The sequence below is a fragment of the Lissotriton helveticus genome, chromosome 3_1 (genome assembly GCF_964261635.1).
Source record: "Lissotriton helveticus chromosome 3_1, aLisHel1.1, whole genome shotgun sequence".
NCBI classification, from domain to species: domain Eukaryota; kingdom Metazoa; phylum Chordata; class Amphibia; order Caudata; family Salamandridae; genus Lissotriton; species Lissotriton helveticus.
In genome coordinates this window covers 1,634,374,825-1,634,394,355 of record NC_136061.1, presented here as the reverse complement: position 1 = coordinate 1,634,394,355, position 19,531 = coordinate 1,634,374,825, and the positions used below count along the sequence as shown (strand labels likewise).

At 44.2% G+C, this 19,531-nt stretch overlaps 1 protein-coding gene across 1 annotated transcript in view; it reads left to right on the top strand.

Moving 5' to 3' along the window:
* CCDC93 (CCC complex scaffolding subunit CCDC93) overlaps nt 1-19,531 on the top strand; it is a 1,137,947-nt gene that overhangs the window by 840,125 nt on the left and 278,291 nt on the right. Inside the window, exon 18 of the mRNA XM_078682376.1 lies at nt 7,890-7,998. Coding sequence (XP_078538502.1) covers nt 7,890-7,998 — 109 coding nt within the window. The remainder of the gene's footprint in view (nt 1-7,889; nt 7,999-19,531) is intronic.

Genomic DNA, 19,531 nt, shown 5'->3' with positions numbered 1-19,531 from the left:
GAACTTCAGCAGTTATAGTTATCTCAAGTAATTATAACTTGTGCCCTGAGGTAACTATATCTCCTGTCCTTTCTATGCAGATAATTATCCCACATATTATGTTACTCTTGACCTCTTTTATGACCTCATTGATAATATCACTGCAACATTTGCTGTAAAATTATTAATGAGAAAACTGCATTTCGGGGGCACGAGTTATAGTTACTTGCAATAACTATAACTGCTATATTTCTATGGTTTTGTGTGTTTTAAATCTGAACTTAACTATAACGTCCCTGTAACATTTGTTTGAATATATACTAAAAAAACAAAGGTTACAGAGACGTTATAGTTGTGCTCAGATTTCACTCTCACAAAACCAGAGAAATTCACCCATTATAGTTAGCGAGCTAACTATAACTCGCCCCCCCGCAATGCACTGCTTATGACCTCACATATTACATCACTTATGACATGGTCAATGACAACACTGATGACATCTCAAATTACATCACAGATGACATCATCCAGTGACTGTGAGTGTTTTTAAACTTGTGTGAGTGTTAAATATATATACCAAGATGTATTGGTAAATTAGTGGGTGTATGAGTGCATGATTGGATGATTCAGTGGGTGTGTAACTAACTGTATAAGTGAGTGAATAGGGGCTCAGTGAATGTATGGGTGAGTGACTGGTTGTGTGAGTATCTGTATCTGTCTGTCAGTTGGTGACTAAGTGGCTGTATGGGTGTGTGAGCAGCTATGTGAGATTCTGTATAGGCGAGTTATTGGTTGTCTGAGCACCTCTATGGGTTTCTCAGAGTCTCTGTGGTTGGGTGAGGGGGTGTGTGACTGCCAGTATGGATGAGTGACTGGGTGAGTCAGTGGATGTATGGGTTAGTGAGTGCATGTGTGAGGGGCTGTATGGGTGAGTGAGTGTGTGTGGCTGTGTCGGTGAGTGAGGGCATGTGTCATTGGTATATGGGTGAGTAACTGGGTATGTGAAAGGCAGTATAGGTGAGTGATGTGGTATGTGAGTAACTGATAAGTGATGTGGTATGAAGACTGCAAACCTTTAAAACATACCAACAATGACATTTATTCTCAAAGCTATTTTAAGACAAATCGCTTAAAATACCAGCCATTACAATCCAGTCTGCACACTCACAGACCCATATGAAAGAATGCTTTGTTGCAGATTGCACAGCAATGCAAGTTAGGAGTAAGGTGTAGTACCCCCGTAGAACAAGCTACAGGCGGGGCCAGAAGGTTTCCGACATGGTAGGGAGTTCAAAAAAGCACTAAACCTAGCACGGTGAGTGAGTGAATGTCAGAGTGGCTGTATGGATGAGTGTCTGGTTGTGCCAGTGGCTGTATAGGTGCATGAGTACGCATTAGTATCTGCATGAGTGAGTGATTGTGTAACTGTTTGGGTGAGTGAGTAGGTGTGTGAGTAGCTCTATCATTGACTGACTCATTGTGTGAGTGGGTGCATAAGTGGATATGTTAGTGGCAATATTAGTGACTGAGGGGATGTATGAGTGACTGTATTAGTGAGTGAGTGAATATGTGTGTGTATGTGTTGATGTATGAATCAGTGAGTGGCTGTGTAAGTACTGGTGTGGGTGTATGAATGTGTCAGGGAATGGTAGTTGGAGTGGGTGTAAGAAAGGTTATTTGGGGGTGTGAGTGGGTGCATCAGAGATTATGTGGATTATGTCATCATAGGTGTAATTTGAGATGTCATCAGTGATGTCACTGACCATGTCATGCGAAATGTAATATGCAAGGTCATAAGCAGTGCATTGCGGTGGTGCAAGTTATAGATAGTTCACTAAAAAAATGCGTTTTGGGCCCCCTCCCACTTTTTCTCAGCCCCCGCTAGACAGATCACCACAAAACGTTCAAGACAGCAGCTGAAGCGACTGGCAAATTAGTAGTGAATATTTCACAAAGATACGTCCAAGAACGCCAGAGTTATTGGCAAATGAAAAAACGTTCTTCCTATGGAAACTACATCCTAACTATAACTACCTACATATGACTGCCCGTAGGAGAAAGATATATATATATATACACACACACTCTCTCTCTCTCTCACTCTCTCTTCCCCTGCTGTCATGATCTCATTTTAGCCCTTGGAGGCCAGCATATGATGCACAGGCAAGATAGCGAAATTATTGAGTTCAGGAGAGGGATAGAGGAAAGCTAGTAGCCACACCATTCTAACATAATCATAATTCAGACAGAGTCTGTTTGTTCACACAGTCACTTCATCTGGGATTCATAAACAGCTGGCGATCTATTGTACCCATTCAAGCCCCAGTGATATCATCATATTATTACAGCTGTCTGCTTATAAGAAGAAATTAGGAAACTTAATTACAAAAATCATAAAGCAGAAACATTAAAGCGCCCTCTGAGTCCCACTAGGTTATTTGGAATTTCCAGACATCAACATGCTAAGAATTTATGTTGTTCATTTTTTATGTTAGCCACATTTGACTTTTAAGCAATTGCTCAATCATAAAAGTTAAGGAAACTGCAAGCCTAACAAAAGTGCTTTCATAAAGAATGCCCATCATTTGAGTTAAATCTTGTTTTCCAAACAGAAAAGATAGAAACAAACATTGATTGACCAAGCCGAATTATTCTCGGCTTTAAAAAGCAGAGCAATCTGCTTTTCAGTGCTCTTTGTCGTGCGCATGCATTAATCCACGCGCCTATCTGACAAGATGGTCACCAAGCGCACATGCCTGCTTAATGACAAGCGCATACACTTGTGCCATGATGCATGGTGGATGTTTCAAATTTGCTGTTCTGACATGGCTTATGTTAGGCCCTGCTCAGGGGATTCTTTACATGCAACATCTGGATTTCCTCAGAAGTAGCTAAAGACATGTGGCAGGTTATGGACCACTTTCTGTGAGGGAAACCATTCTGTCCGCCACCGGCAATAGTCATGGTGGTGATTGATGGCTCTGCCCTTGGTTAGAGTGAACTTCTGGATGCATTGTATATCAGATATCTGTGGTCTCATACAGAGCGGTGTGATACGGATCCTACTTTCTCAGAAAGACTGTGATTGGGCATGCAACATAAGCGTCAAAACTAGGTTGGACTGAGTCCGCACATACCATCAGTATATGTTGACCTAATTCCTAGCTAGCTCACAGTGCACCATCTGGGCCCTTGAACTGACAGGGCACCTGTCAGCAACCTCAGAACATGACAAGCCTAATTCCCCCAAGGAAGTCGTGGAAACAAATCTTGCCCTTCCATTTGAAACTCAGCATGTCCAAAGAGGTACAGAAGAAACACACAAGTGGTGTTTCAACTATTTATTGAGGCAAGTGGAAACTTATGTAAAATAAATTTGCTGGAATGATTAATGTAGGGAAGCAAACCAATAACACCATCATTACAAGAATGGTAAACAGGATGAATAATTCAACCATTGTACAATGGCATTAAATTATATGAATACATGTAATGGTACTCCTACCTAGCTTTGCCTATCCTAATAAGTATAGATGTGCTGATCTGCTAGATCCCCCAGAGTTGTCTAACTCCCCATTTACCTGTGTGCATGTATCACCCAACCGCCAGGTCTGATTAAAGCAGGCTGCCATCCTTCTCCGGATAGGGATAGGGTCCAGCTGGGCCAGAATTCAGGCACAGAGTGACCACGACAATCCTGTCAAAATGCTCTTCTGCCTAAATAGGGTTCATGCAGTTTATATATCAAACTAAACCCTTGCATTCAGTGCCTGAGCTCTGGACTGGCCACATCTTGATTATTCTACCCACCCAGGCATATCGCCTAACACACAACAATCCGTAACATAGTTTGTGCAGAGTACTGGGGACCCTGTACATAGTGTTCCAAGAGACAATAATGTGCCTACGAAGAAATGTACTTGTAAGCAATTATTTTCTGAGTACGCTGATGTGAAAGCAAAATGTGTTAGGAAGGTTACTGTTTAAAAAGATGTCAACTTTAAATGTGAATATGAAAAATTTAACTGTTTGTATGCAACTAAACAACAGCAAAAAGTACCCATTCATATACTCAAGCTTCTGGCTATCCGCCTGGTTTTTAAGGCACTCTCCATCTGACGTGCAGGCTGTGATGCCAACTGAGAGGGTAATGTCGGCTTGTGTCCCCTAAAACCTGGAGGCACTGAGGCTGTGGTTTTGAGCTCAGGCTGACAATGCTCACTAAACATGCTTATACGGTCTCAGTTGGCGTCTGTTTGCTGACCACATTGCCATTTTCACCATGAGGTGTTTCAGTCCATCTTCACTCTCTAGGGCAGCTCTCTGGTACACTGCTTAAGGAGACTGTTTCCAGTTGTGGACTTTTGTGTGATAGCCTAACTAATTCTTGCACATGTAGTCTTGTTTTGCTTCCATTGACCTAACTAAACCCACCTGAATACCATGATTTGTAAGTTAAAAGATCAGAAATAGACAATGTCTCTAATAGCATTGAGTGAGGTGGTCAGTCTAGTTGTACCTTAACCTGGTGCTCATGTTCCTGATGAGTTAGACCTTCAAGCCCAAGTACAGTTGTCCCGTGAGGCTGCTTACCTTAAAGATTACATTTTTTATTGCCATTAACTCAGCTTGGCACCTCAGAAAGCTGCAGGTCTTCTCTGTTCATCCTCCATTTACATTGTTTTCTCCAAACAAACTGGTCTTCTGTCTAAGGTATGCTTCCTGTTGAAGGTGGTTACTCCATTGCAGATATGTTGGTGCATTACTCTGCTGAATTTATACCCCATTAAATAGTGGGAGTAACTGCTCTGACTGGATCATCACAGGCCTATCAGCTTCTACATTGACAGAGCCCATGAGTATTGTATTGATGATCAGCTTTGCTTGGCTATGCCACTTCTAGGTAAGGCAAAGTGATTCAGAAGCAGAAATTTCCTCTAGAAAATGCTGTGTTTCAAACTATTCTTCCGTGTTACCAAGAAGAAGACTTCCGAGTGCATTGGGTCCATTCCATCAGTTTGAATGGCGCTTCTTTGTCATTTCCTTGGACTATCCCCATTTTGGACATTTGGTGATCTGCATTGTGGGCTTTCATCCACACATGACCAGGCTTTTCTGTCTCGACTCTGAAGCCTGCCGAGTTGACCATTTTGACAGTTCTGTGTTGGAGGTCTTCCTGGTTTGACCATCTTGTTAGATCCACCACCTGGTGGGTACTGATTGGTTATGGATCAAAGAGCAGAAGAACCTGTAGGTGGGAGCAGTGGCGGCTCCTCCGCTAAGGCGGAGAAGCGTTGCACCACTGCTTTTTAGCAGTGAAATAAAGGAATAATAAAATGATAATAGCAACATTATTATCATTCTATTTGTTCCTTCTGGGGCAGCATTGCAGTGCGGACGGGGCTGTTCCGACGATAGGATCAGGGGGAGTGGTGAGCACACTTTGTAAGTGCGCATGAATGTTTGGCCGGCCGTCTCGGGCTGGCCAAACATGGATGCACACTTGGCATGTTCTCCACCCAGGCTGTATTGCAGCCTGGGTAGAGAACATGCCCAGGAACCCATTCCTTGGCTGAGCACTGAACCACGGCACTCAGACCAAACACAAAGCTCCATTGACAAATTATGCTGCCTTAAATTCTTGTCAAGTAGTCTTTGGAGTAGTAGTTGATGAATGGTTGGTGAAAAGTTGAATATAGAAGGGACCAGTCGGTTTCTGAGGCCACACCAGATTGTAATTAGCACAGATTTAGTGCCTCATCTGGGACTGAAAACTCCCTGTCTGCAAAGAGGTGTTTTTGTTGATAGAAATCAGCATCTTGTAAATCTGACCTCTTATGGTGTTTTTGGTGTCGTATGGCTGTGAATGGCAACAGTTTGTGGAAAGTCCCTGAAAGTGAGTAGGCCCAATGACTAGTTGTTGGAAGACGAGAGCTTCCAGTTGATAAGTGATGTGGTATGAAGACTGCAAACCTTTAAAACATACCAACAATGACATTTATTCACAAAGCTATTTTAAGACACATCGCTTACAAATATCAGCCATTACAATCCAGTCTGCACACACACAGATCCTTCTGAAAGAATGCTCTATGACTTTTGTTGCAGATTGCACAGCAATGCAAGTTGGGGAGTAAGGAGTAGTACCCCCGTAGAACAAGCTACAGGCGGGGCTAGAACGTTTCTGGCATGGTAGGGAGTTCTGAAAAGCACTAAACCTAGCACGGTAGTTAGCACAGATTTCTCTTCAAGTGTCAAACTAATAGATGTTCCACAATGTGGATGGGGTCCTGTTTATGGACTCATTCAATGGGGACTTGTCAGGAGGCAGGTATCCGTGACCTGGAGGTTCATCCATTTTGCAATCCTCTTTGCCATACAAGTACCTTTTCCTATTACTTCTCCCATCATCGCTTTCGTGGTGGGAAGAGTACTGGATTTAGTTTAGCTGAGGTTCTACTTTTTCACATACTGCTGAAGTATGGGCCCTTCCCTACACTGCACATTTGAGTTCCAATGACATAAGTCTTATCTCAGGAAAAAAAGATCATGACAAGTGAGAAGAGACATTGAACTGTGATTATAGAAGAGACACCACATGCTGCAGACCTACCAATCACTAGGTCTAGCTTGAGTGAGTGTGCAACTTTCTGCTGAGCTATTGTTACCTGTTCTTTTACATATACATAGTGGGTTGTCAGTCCCCCGCTCCCCCATCCCCACAGGTGTATCACCCTCACCACATGCAATTGGCTGTTTGGTTTTTCATTCCTCCCCCTGGGAAGAGCTTGCATTTCAGTGTAAAGGGACTATTTAACAACTCAAAAGTACATTCCGTCATCGCACATCAAATGCTTTATCGCATGGGTGCAATATGTACAGAAAGCAATTATTTTTGTTTTTTATTTTCATTTAAAGTGGCTTTTTTAAACAAACAAAATCTAGTCGGGGCTCAAAATGCAAGCGAAACATATTGGCTCCACTAATGTTTTTTTTTTAATATTGTTATTTCTTCTACATTCACATTGATTCGGCCATCAAACACACAAACGTCAGCCTATCCCATTCTGAGAGTTGATGGCAGGGAAGGAGAAAGTGACAGGGAAAGGGAGAACATTTTTAAAAAGTGCTCCTTATTTTGCTCGCATGCAGCTAATTCGTGATTGGTTAACACTTGGTGTTTACACTTCTGAGTTAGCTTCCCCTTGAATGAGGAGCCAAGAAGGCAAGCACAGCCTCTGAAAAGCACATGAATGTGATTGATTAGACAAGGCATCTATAATACATTTTGTTTTATAATTACAATTTGTGCCATTTGAATGTCTATAGTAGGTATAGGGTGAAATGAATAATTTCTACTGCATGAAACTGTGGCATTCCTTCAAAAAGGAAAACACAAAAATAAAATAGTGCAAGTCTACTGCTTATGTCACCGTTCCCAGTCTTGCCCGTTTGGTGTATTCACACTTAGTGTAGCCCACAGCACCTCTGCCTGGCGTTTGTCACCACATGGATTACTGCCCTAGGTACCTCCCTTTTTGGTGCGCTAGGCACACAACATCTATCTGCCTCTGTGGCTAAAATGGGTAATCCTTATTATAATGCTAATGTGCTTGTCCCTCTCTTACATATCCTCACCCATCACAGATGGCTGCACCTTCATTGGACATCACGCACAGCATGCAGACACTTCCCACATAGGCTCAAAACTATTCCAGACACACACACCCTAAACGGTGTGGCTTGCATCCATTTGGGTATATCTTCACAATAAGATAATAGTAACTTTGTGTAGGCTTTTTCCTAATAATAACCAATGTTTTCTTGTCTTAATTTGCTCTTTACATTGGTTAACTGTTGAGGCTGTTTGTTTTCAATGAAAAATGATAATTTGTTTTCTATCCTTTTAGGCTCGAAGAAATAGAGAAATTGCTATTTTGCATCGAAAGATTGATGAGGTCCCTAGCAGAGCCGAACTGACGCAGTATCAGAAGAGATTTATTGAACTCTATGGACAGGGTATGTGTTTTACATTTTGAAGTGAAATGTTGCACTGACTTATTTACCACTTATAAGTGGCTAAATAAGTCATGCAACAAACTGTGCTGATTTGATTGACTGGAGTTGATATCCGTGGAACTTAATTGCACATAATGTCAATTATTTCAGATGTTTTTAGAGTTTTACCCATTGAGTTACGTCTGCTTCTCTATCTTTTTACCTTGCTGAACGGTTGTCTCCTGTGCACAAGCTTGTACTTGAGGGAAATCAGTTATTTCCTATTTATTGGAACTAAACGATTTTCTAACAATATCTGATTCAAAGTGACTTGCCCTACCCCGACCCCCTCCCCCATTTTTAGGTCTCTCCAATGCAGCCGCATGCGCTGCTCTAGGAGATGACCTTTAGAAATTGTTCAGCTCATTTCAAGCACTCGTGCTTGTGCTGGCATCCACCTTGCGAGAGCGAGCAGCGGCGCACGCGGCCACGCTAATTGAAAACAAATGGCCCGCGCGCCGCTGCTCACTCCCGCAAGGTACATGTCAGCACAAGCGCTGGAAATGAGCTTTAACGTTGGCTCTTTTTCGATCAGCAGCGCTCTGCGCCATCCGTTTCTAATGAGCTTGTTTTTGAAGTAACCCACATGCTGCCCTTGGTACACTGCTGAGGGTCGCTGTGACTCCGGCATTTGCCACAGTGCAATGCATTGCAACCTTTAACCTTATTTAAAACGTCCTGTTGTCCAGTAACACATTCTTCCTTTGAAATTTTGATGATACTGTTATTGTTTATGCCAATAGATACATCCGCGCATTTCTGAGGCTTTCTTTAGCTCTGTTTGTCAGAAATCCTTGAACGAATAAATAAGTGCTTATAGATTGATATTTCAAAATACACTTACAGACCAATGAAATTTAAGTTGATGCATCTGTAAATTTAAATTGTATGTTGTCTGCTTTTGTTTTTCTCCACGGAAATGTTGCATTTCTACACTCTGCCTTGCATCTTTGGATCCCAGATGTGTCCCACATTGAGGAATTATTTCTCCTCCCTAGAGTGAAATAAATGCAATCAATATGAGTATTGCTCCCATGGCCTTGAAATATTACATTAATTACATTAATGTTCCATGTGGTGACATTTTTGCTGGAATTTCCAAATACAATATGGTGGTTCAAATTAATATTTATTAGATCAGCTTGTATATCTTGCAAAAGAGAAGGAGCTGCAGAGAAAGAGAGTATTATTAAAATAAAAAATGCAGATCAAGCCTCGAATCGATGGGGCATTTTAGAAGTACTTCGAATAGGTTGCTTTTGTTTTAAATGTATTAGTTTTAGACACGCAGTCATCCGTCTTCCTTTATCTGAATGTTTAGCAGTTTGTCTTTTTGACCTTTATTCCACTCCATTCTTTCCCCCATATGCGGAAGGAGGATGAGAATTACACTGGAAGACATTTTATGTACACTTTCGCTATTCCCTGTGATTAAATCTGATGCTCGACATCCTCGTCCTTATTATCAATTAAACCATCTTTGCTCTCCACCTTTCGCTCCTGCCGGCAGAGAGGCTCTGGCAGCCTGCAATAAAAGTCTACATTTTGTGATCTTTATTTCCAACGGAGCCCGGTGCCGGTAAGCTGATGCTGCTGAGTGGGATACGGCGTCTGCCCCCAGTGAATCTTAAACAAAGAAATGGTTTGCGAAGAGCGAAAAAGAACATTCGTTCGGGGTTCAGCCTTCCCAAACCATTTGCCTCCCCCAGTTGAAAGTCCAATGAGAGCCATAGCTTTATCGTTTTACGCCTTATGTTGTATTTCTGTGGACCTCTTCATTTTGGTATATAAATGTTAAATATGTTTACATATGTATTCACTAATCAAAACAGCTTCCAAAATTGTTTTCTGATAAGCAGGTGGATGTCTTTTACGCCTGTGTCTTTTAGCCAGTAAGCAGGGTATAAAGTTTTTGTTTTATGACAATATCTAAAAATGTCATATTATGTTCTTGACTTGAACCCATTCTCCACTAGTTCCACAGGGCAACCGGTTTTAAGTCCTATGTGTCTGCCTGTCCGGCTGTTCCAAACTTTCACTTGTTTTTGCTAGTACACATGGAATGCTGTGTTCTATTGGTAGAGCTGTTTTCTGGAACGATGCAGACGTGCGCCTACAAATAAAACGTGGGTGCGAGTATGGAGAAAACCATCAGGCCCTTGTCGATTTTTTTTGTGCGTGGCTGATCTGGCCCAAAGAACGAGAGGAAACCTAAACAAGCATTGGCATAGCCAATAGATCTCGCCTTTGGGACCTTATAAGTGTTTAACCATGCAAGAGTTTATGTTGTTGCACCAACGATTTTGTGCTGCATAACTAAATACTTATATCCATGGGCACTCTAGCACTGGCCAAAACCCCCGAGGAAAGGCGGAACGTGAATGGCTCACTGGCTGGAGCTTGTGGGGGGGATCCATTACCTGTCCACCTAGATCTTTCTGAGGAAACCTTAAGCGACCTTGAAGATATGAGTTTACTGACCCTCCCACTGACCCAATTCACACAACCTCCAACTTCTATTACTGTGGAGGTTCCTACCGAACAAAATCTTATCTCACCCAGGGAGGAACCCCCATTGGTAACGCATACAGTAGACAATATAGATCCATCAAGCAGAGCTAGGGGAGCAAGGGAAGGGGCAACACAAAAAAGGAAGATGAGAGAAAGGAAGGCCAAAACACCGAGACTAGGCACAATACATGATAAGGGTAACCTTGATAATACCAGATCGGAGACCCCATTATCAGGCAGAACGGAGCTTCCCGTATTAGTAAATGTTTCTATCGACCCTCCTCCTTCCACAGCAGATCGTACTATGGAGGTAGAAGAAGAGGATATTACACTCACAGACATAGGGAACCTGTTCAGGTCATTGTCAGTCCTATAGAAGCTCGCTTGATCAAGATAGAGGCAAGGCTAACCAAATTTGAGAAATCTACCATCCAGTTTATGGATAGTTGGAAAGCCGCGAATAATTGCCCTTCAGTACCAAGCGCAGACCCAAAATCCAACAAGGGTCCTGAGCCCCAGACCACGATTAATAAAAAGGGCATAGAAAATGGGAAATCCTCAAATTCAACTGCAAAATCTAATCCGGCCACCCACCAGGCATCTAGCCTAAAGCAAAATAATCCCTCCTCCTGTTCACAGCAACCAACAACAACTGCAGTTGCAGCTCAATCACACCCCCCCCTGTACACAGCAAACATTAACAGCTACCGATGTACCATACCCACAGTTACCGACTACAACTGTATCCAAATCCTTACTAATTAATACACAAAAACCTCAAAACCCTAACACAATACCACAAAAAACACAAAGAACAGTAACCGTAAACCTTCCACCAGAGGTAGCTGCATATACTGTTATTTTAGCCGGGGTACCGGAACTAAAACCAGCGACCAGTGAAACAGGGGCCTCATTAAAAAACAAAGTCATGAATTGGCTATCCACATTTAGGCCGCTCCCCAGAGGCATGACCGACGACATTCGCATGGTGAGAAGAGTCTCATGGGTAGGGAAGAGTCCCAAAACAATCAGTGGCGACTGTATACTGGTCAGTTTTAAAGAACCAGAAACAGTTTCCTATATTTGTGGCTGTTTTCCGGATGAGATGGGGAACAATATCCAGCCACTTCACCTCTCATTTTTTTATCCATCAAACAGTCACATAGGCAATGATCAGAGATGGGAATATTTACATGAGCCACTGGGAAATTGGGGGGAAAATCAAGGAGGGAGGAGGAATCCCTATAATCAAATGCGAATGGCATCGGTCCATGATATGACACATGACGAGGCCCAGGGTTGGGAAACTGTCACTAGAAGAGGGGTGGGAAGGGGAGGCCGGGAGCGAGGAGCAATCTGGCCCCCGAGATACTATCAGCCCCCATTTCCCCCAATATTCAACCGTTTCGATTGTCTCGAAATGGTGGATTGACAGTAGGACTCTGAAGGTCGGGCATACCCCCACCTATCCGGGCAAGCCGTACCCAACACCATCGGGGGAGGAGGGCATAAACTTCCCAAAATTAACCATGGGGGGGAACCCCCCTCCCGCATAAACTTAGAAGATCCCCCACAGAGAGCAGACAGGGAAACAGAACTAGTGGACGCCCACAGGGGACAAGATCCTATACGAGGGATGTCCCCAAAAGAGTACGCCAATCCAATGGTAAATCTAGGTACAAGAAGAAACAGCCAGCACGCTCCTTGTATACTAAAACTGCTGTCATGGAACGTGGCTGGATTGGCGAACAAAATAGATTCTCAACCGTGGGCCGAATTAACTGATTCAAGAAGCGTCTGTCTCTTCCAAGAGACTTGGGCAAGGGAGGAGTATACCTCTCGAGGTTTTGAAATATTCTCTATACCGGCAAGATGGGGAGGGAGAGGTCGTCCATCGGGGGGACTGGCAATCTTGGTGGCATCGCATCTGGGTTGTCTAGCTACACGTCAAAATGTAGACTCAGAAGATATATTGGCTGTCCTCCTTGAATGGCCTAGATCATTTAAATTACTTATAATAAATGTCTATTCCAGACCAATCGCCATATCCAGCACCTCAAAAACCATTGAAGAACTGTCCTCTTTCTTGGAGACTCTTCCGGAGGGCACATCATATCTAGTGGGGGGGGATTTTAATTCACATTTTGAGCCACTACCGGGCCTACTTGATGGACCCTCCCTAGAGGAGGATTCAAGTTGGCAGGTTCCTGCGACAGAGGCCCCCCCTCCGAGAGCATGGACACCACTAGCCGTGCAGATAAATATGCTCACCCTCGCTCACGGACTTAGGGCTTGCAATGGGCGTGTCAAATCTGACATCCCGTGCAAATGTACATACAATAAAACTGGGAGGGAATCTAGATTAGACTACCTACTGGTACAATTATCCGCTTGGAAAAGGGTGATAGATTTTAGAGTAACAGTCAGAGAAGACAGTGATCACAATGCCTTGGAATTGGAATACGCCATTCCCAACACTGAGGAGAGGGCATCGAATGAACAAAAGCCCCGGGAAGGGTACCTCCTAGAAAACAACAGAAGGAGGATAAGATGGGAAAAGCTGTCCACTAGAGAAGACAAGTTAGCCATCCACTATGCCAGGATTACACCAATCTTAGCAGAGGCATTCGCCTCATGGATCCCAGTGAGCACGCAGGAAAACAGAGAGCATCTCCTCTGCTTACATGATCAATTAATTAAAACTCAGGAATTGGACCTCTTTAGCAGTGGACCCTCCAGGACCCGGGGACCTCATAAAGATACCTGGTTTAATAGCTCATGCCGAAATGCTAAACGTGACCTTCTACTTACTATTAAAGCTGGAGGATCAAGGGAGGAGATCCGTAGTAGAAGGCGGGCGTATAAGACACTTGTGGCAAACGCCAAGATAGAGTGGGATCTCCAACACTGGGAGAATCTCTCGGAGCAGTTAGCAACGAGGGATTCCCGCAAATTTTGGCGCATAGTCAATCATGGTTCTGAAGACCTTCCCTCGGCAATCGAACCAAACATCGCCCCGAGTGTCTGGCAAAACCATTACCAGTCTTTATATTCCACGGAGGCCGGAGGGCTGGAATTCCCATTCTATAACATGAAAAATAATCAGGCACTGGAACCTTTCACTGAGAAAGAGGTGAGGATGGCGATAGCAGGGTTATCCTGTGGAAAGGCACCTGGCCTGGATGGGGTGCCGGGAGACTTATTTAAACAGGAACCAGGAATTTGGGCACCTTATCTTCTGCTGATGTTCAATGCAGTTCTTGAGGGGATGGAAATACCTGATACTTGGCTGGGGGCGGAGGTGGTCCCAATTTTTAAAAAGGGATCTCCCCTGCTCCCAGCCAACTATCGCCCAATTAGCCTCATTGACGTCTCGCAGAAGTTATTTGGCAGGCTGGTACTTAACAGGTTACTAGCCTGGTTGGAGGAGACTGACACCCTTAGCCCATTGCAGGCGGGATTCAGAAAAGGAGTCTCTACAGTCGACCAAATACTCCGATTAAACATCATTTACTGGAAGACAGTACTGATCGAGGGCGGCACTCTTTACGCGGTCTTCGTGGACCTTCGTGCCGCCTTCGATCTGGTCCCTAGGGCCAAACTGTGGGAGGTATTGGTAGAGCTGGACGTCCCGGGTGAAATCCTCCAAATCCTAATTAGACTGCACAAAGACAATTATGCCCGAGTTAGATGTGGGAAAGAAGGCAGGTTGACTGACAGGTTTCCCGTTCGCAGAGGGGTACGGCAGGGTTGCGTACTAGCGCCGACCCTGTTTTGCCTCTTTGTGAACGGGGTGATAGAACACCTGAGCAGGATCCCCAATATTGATGCACCAAAATTGAACAGCAGCAGGGTGCCTGCGATCATGTTTGCGGACGACACCCTGCTGCTCTCCAAATCACCCATGGGGCTACAGAGGGTCTTGGATGTTTTTTTGTGCTTCTGTAAGGAAAGGGGTCTTGAAATCAATCCCTCAAAAACAAAATTCATGATCCTTAACCCCAAGCCCAAAAATTCCCCAAACCCCCGCCTGGGCACAACATCTCTGGAAAGGGTTTACACAATAGAATATTTGGGCATTACCCTAAACCAGAACCTAACATGGTCAGCCCATATAACGAAAGCGAGCACAAAACTAGCTCAGAGGGCGGGAGGAATCGCAAGAATTGCCAGGAAATCCCCATTGCGTCCGCTGGCACCTGCTATCCATATTTATAAAGCTCAAGCTCGGGGGGGAGTTATCTATGGGAGCGAGCTCTGGGGACATACCCTGCCACACACTATCCAGGTCATAGAAAATACATTTATCAGACAATTGGTCGCCCTCCCCCCGAGCACCCCACTACTCCCATTAAGACTGGATTTGGCACTGCGACCTATCACTGAAGAACTGGGCCTCAAACCTCTGATCTATTGGCGTCGCCTATGGAGTAGCCAGGAGCTCGTCAATTACAGAAATGAGCTGCAGAAATTTCTAAAGTTACCCAACGCCACCAAGATACCCTGGCTAAGGTATATCAGGAGTATGTTCATGACTCTCGGAGTGCCAGAGCTATGGACAGATCCGGAATATGCGTCCGCAAGGATCTCCAGGAAAACACTTTCCAATTTATTTTACAATTTTATGCTCCGAAAAACACTGGACACCACCCGGGAAGGGTCTCTAACCGACCTCTTCACTAAGGTAAAAGACTCATACAGCCATGAGTGTGTATTAGATGGTATCTCACCGACGTTCACACGGAAGATCTTTTTGCAATGGAGGTACGGGTCTCTCCCCCTAAGGTCTTTCACAAAGTCCTGGGCTGGCCGACTGGAGACAGGGGCGTGTCTGGCCTGCGCATATAAACTGGAGAGTGACTTGCACGTGGTATTGTTCTGTAAAGCCTATACTAGAATTAGGAGCCATTGGCTGGTGCCACTTCTAAAAAATCTGGGATTCAGAACATACGCCCCGGCTTACAGATTCCTAAAGACAGACCTATCTGTGCCAACTGTGTTCGCAATGGCAAAATTCCTGACTCCGCGCACAAATAATGAAGGACACTATAACTACATGAAACATTCCCCTCTTGCCCCCCTTGCATTTGGCCTAGTTGCGTTCTTCAAAATAACATTAAATTAGCATCTGTATAACTATTTTATTAAGAATTGTATTTTAAAAATAGTACACTTGTATAATGTTTGCTATCGTTTTTAATGTCTAAATAATTTGTATATCTTTTATGATCTTTCATGATCGAAATAAAGATTTTGAATGAAATACTTATAAGGTCCCAAAAGCGAGACCTATTGGCTATGCCAATGCTTGTTAATGAGTTACTGCTGCCTGCTTTGTGAATGAATAAATAGATAATTTCTATATTGCGTAGTTACGCTCAACAAGAGGTATACAGGTCTTTTAAGACCCGTCACTAGACTAGAAAGAGCACCTAATAGGGTAACGGGCACCTAGTTTGCTATTACAGAATTATATCAAATAAGTAGGTCTTCAGATGTTCCCAAAAACGTAGAAAATTGCTTTGAGATTTCATTGATAAAGGTATTGCATTCAAGGCATGAGAAGTGGTAACTGAAGTTGATCTTCCTCATGTTCTCAGTTTTTTACATCTAGGGATACAGGGTAGACGTTGATAAGCTGATCTCAAATTTCAGGCTGGTGCATGGCGGATAAAGACTGTTAGAGCTTTGAAAAATCACCTTAAAAAGGCTCCTGTAGGTGATTGGTCACCAGTGAAGCTGGCGTAGATGGTTCAAAATTGAGGATTTATGATCCAGTCCGCTGTATTCTGAATTACCTGTACTATATGAGTTAGATATTTTGGAAGACCAAACGTATTCAGTCTAAAACTCATACAGAATATATTATGATCCTGGGCTAAAATATGTAAGAGAACAATTTCAGCATTACAATCCGATAAGGGATCTTAGCTTCAGTTAGGCCAGGCTTTTTATGCTGCCCATCTGTAGATTAAAAAGAGCGGATGCAAATCTTTCTCATTTCTAGCAGCTAAATCATGGATTGATATTCCTTCTATCACTACGCATGACCAAGGATGAATTTAAGTTCAGCAAATTGTTAAAAATGTTTTAACAATGCTTATTTCTTTATAGTGGCTTTTGATTAATTATCCTTTCTCACTGCTAGCTGATAGAGACTTTTAGCCACAGATTCCTTACCTTAGAATTATCCCCAGGCATCAGACTGGACATTTTTCATGAGCAGTACCCTTGGGCACCGGCGGGGGCCATCGTTCAGCTCCACGTGGCAACGGCAGCGCAATCTGCACCGGAAGTGACGTACACAGTGCCTATACAGGGGCCACCCCAGCGTGCTGACATCAGTTATTTTCTTTCAGCACCGTTTAGCTCAGAGACCCGAGAGAGCTACCCCCAGTCATTGTTTGACTGATCATTTTTTACTTTTTGTCAAAGTATTGTTTGTGATCTTCTGGCGTGGCTGGATGTCAACTAGGAATGCCAGCTTCAAGCCTTGCTGCTCCTGTCACCTACAGATGCCAGTGATGGACCTGTACCTTGTTTGCCTCTCGTTACTCGAGCACAACCACAACATGCAGACTTGCCTTGAGCGCTCCCTCAAGCTCCTTGCTGCCCGATGTATGAAGCTGTGCCGATCTCAATCCCGGTCAAGAGCGAAGTCCCGGGATCAGCCGCGGAGCCCAAACTTTACGACGCATTCAAAGTCATCTTCAGGTGAGTAACAAAAGAGGAAGAAAAGTTAGAACCCCATCTGTCAAAGTCATCTGACGAGACGAGGGAGCATCGTCATTCGAGGCCTTGTTCTACGGTTGAGTCTGAGCCAGCACCACGCCTTCCCGAGTTTCCGGGAGTTGGTGCGACCCCCAAGCAACTTCATGAGTTCTATGAGGCCATGCACCTCATATTTAGGCGGCCCGTTCTCCCTCACACGCCTTCAGGCCCCCTGGTTTGGGAGGGGCCATCACTGGTTTTCCGCCGGCGGTTCCGTACGCGGCTCCAGTCAATACCCTTGGATTCACAGAGGATCCTGACCGGCGCTGGTCATACCACCTCGACCTTTCCCAACACAGGTCTTGATTCCAATGCTACTGGGGTGTTATCCCCATTCTCATCCCAGACTTAGACACTGAGATGGAGGAGTGTCGTCTGACAGTGGCGCCGACTGGAGCCATGCCTTCCAGGCTGTAGACCGAGCCCTATCCCATTGGGCTGGGACTCTGAGAGGATTGAGAGGGGTCGCTGGAGCCTGAAGAATACCAGCCCCTAGACCATAGCATGGACTGGTGTGAGGAATTGGCAGACACCACCAGACTAGACACCTCTTCAGATACTGGCCTTGTCTCTCCTCCGACCATGGCTATGGAGGAGGGAGCCTCTTTTGAATGAATGAATTGGGACTTATAAAGTGCAAGGGTACTACATAGAGTGTCCCAGCACTGAGCTTTTTATCCTCAGCAAAGTGCAGTGAGCTCACCTAGTCTTGTTGGAAGAGCCACATCTTCATCCTTTTCTTAAGGCAATTGCCGCTATAGAGCACAGCTCCAAAGGAAGTTTATTCCCAGCCACTGGTCCGAGGCAGGAGAAGGTCCTTCCACCCATTCGCATGCAACGGATCTTAAGGATCCTTGCTGGAAGGCATTGGGCTGACCGCAAGTTTCTGGAGGGGGCATAGAAGCTAATTTAGGCCTCAAGATAGCATGCACCTAGATGGTGTTATGCTCTAAGGCTAAGGTTTTGAAGAGAAGTCTCTTCTTTATCGGAAGCCAATGGAGAGAACACAAGTACAAAAACACATGTGTTCTTGGAGGCAGGTTAAGTAAAATACAGGCTGCCGTATTTTTAACCACTTGAAGCTTGTTAAGCAGTTAGTCCGGAGGTGCCAGATATAGGGCATTGCCATAGTACAGATTTGATGTTATGAGTGCCTGGATGACCACCTTTCTTGCGTGCAAGGAGAGAAAATGAAAACATTTCTTTAATGTCCGCAGTAGCTGAAAACTTGTTCTGATCACTGACTTAAACTTGGCTGAAAATATAGAACATTGTCAAATTTAATGCCCAAGTTCTTGACTGTTCCCCCCCTGGGGACCAGGAAGTGGAGCATCTTTGGGCTAGAAAGTCTGCCAATCCAGAGGATTGTGCCTGTAAAATAATATTTCGGTCTTGTCTTACTTACATTTTAAATTATGAGAGGTAATCCAGTGAAAAACAGAAGAAAGTCCAGTTTCAATGGACTCTTCCACAATCTGCTCTTCCTTCTCACATGTAAACAGCAGCTGTGTGTTCTCATTGTATGTAATCACCTTAGCCCCCAAGGCCTCTGCCAACTATGCTGAAGGGATAAGGTACACGTTAAACAATACGGGCGCAGGACTTACCACCTGTAGCTCTCCTACTGTCAGATTGTATGCTCTGGAAGAGCATGAGGTAACCTACACTTCCTGTGCTCTGTCCTTCAAAAAAGAAACCTAGCCAGTTCAAAGCCTATACTCCAATTCCAATGGGTTGGAGGCTTGCCAGCAGCATGGAATTAGGGACCGTATCAAAGGCCGCTCATAGGTCTAACTTAATCAAGATGGCCTTCCCCCCCACGTCCAAGATACCTCTTATGTGTTTGATGACTTCAATTAACACTGTCTCAGTACTGACGTTTGGCCTGAATCCAGACTGGCTGGGGTGGAGCAGCTCATTAGGTTCGAGATACTAAGACAACTGTTTATTTTCAAAATGTTCCAGTACCTTGGACAATGCCGGCAGTAGAGAGATTGACCTATGGTTTGATGGCTCTGTATTGTCCTCTGCGGGCTTTTTTTAGTAGGGGCAGAATATTAGCCTGCTTCCGTGACACAGGGACCCGTTGCTGAGGACGACTCATTAAGCATCCTAAGCCAGTGGAATAATGGCGGCTTCACCTATCGCTAATAGATTTGAAGTACATGGATTAGCTGGCGATTCTGGTTTGAGGGCACGTATGGCCTCCAAT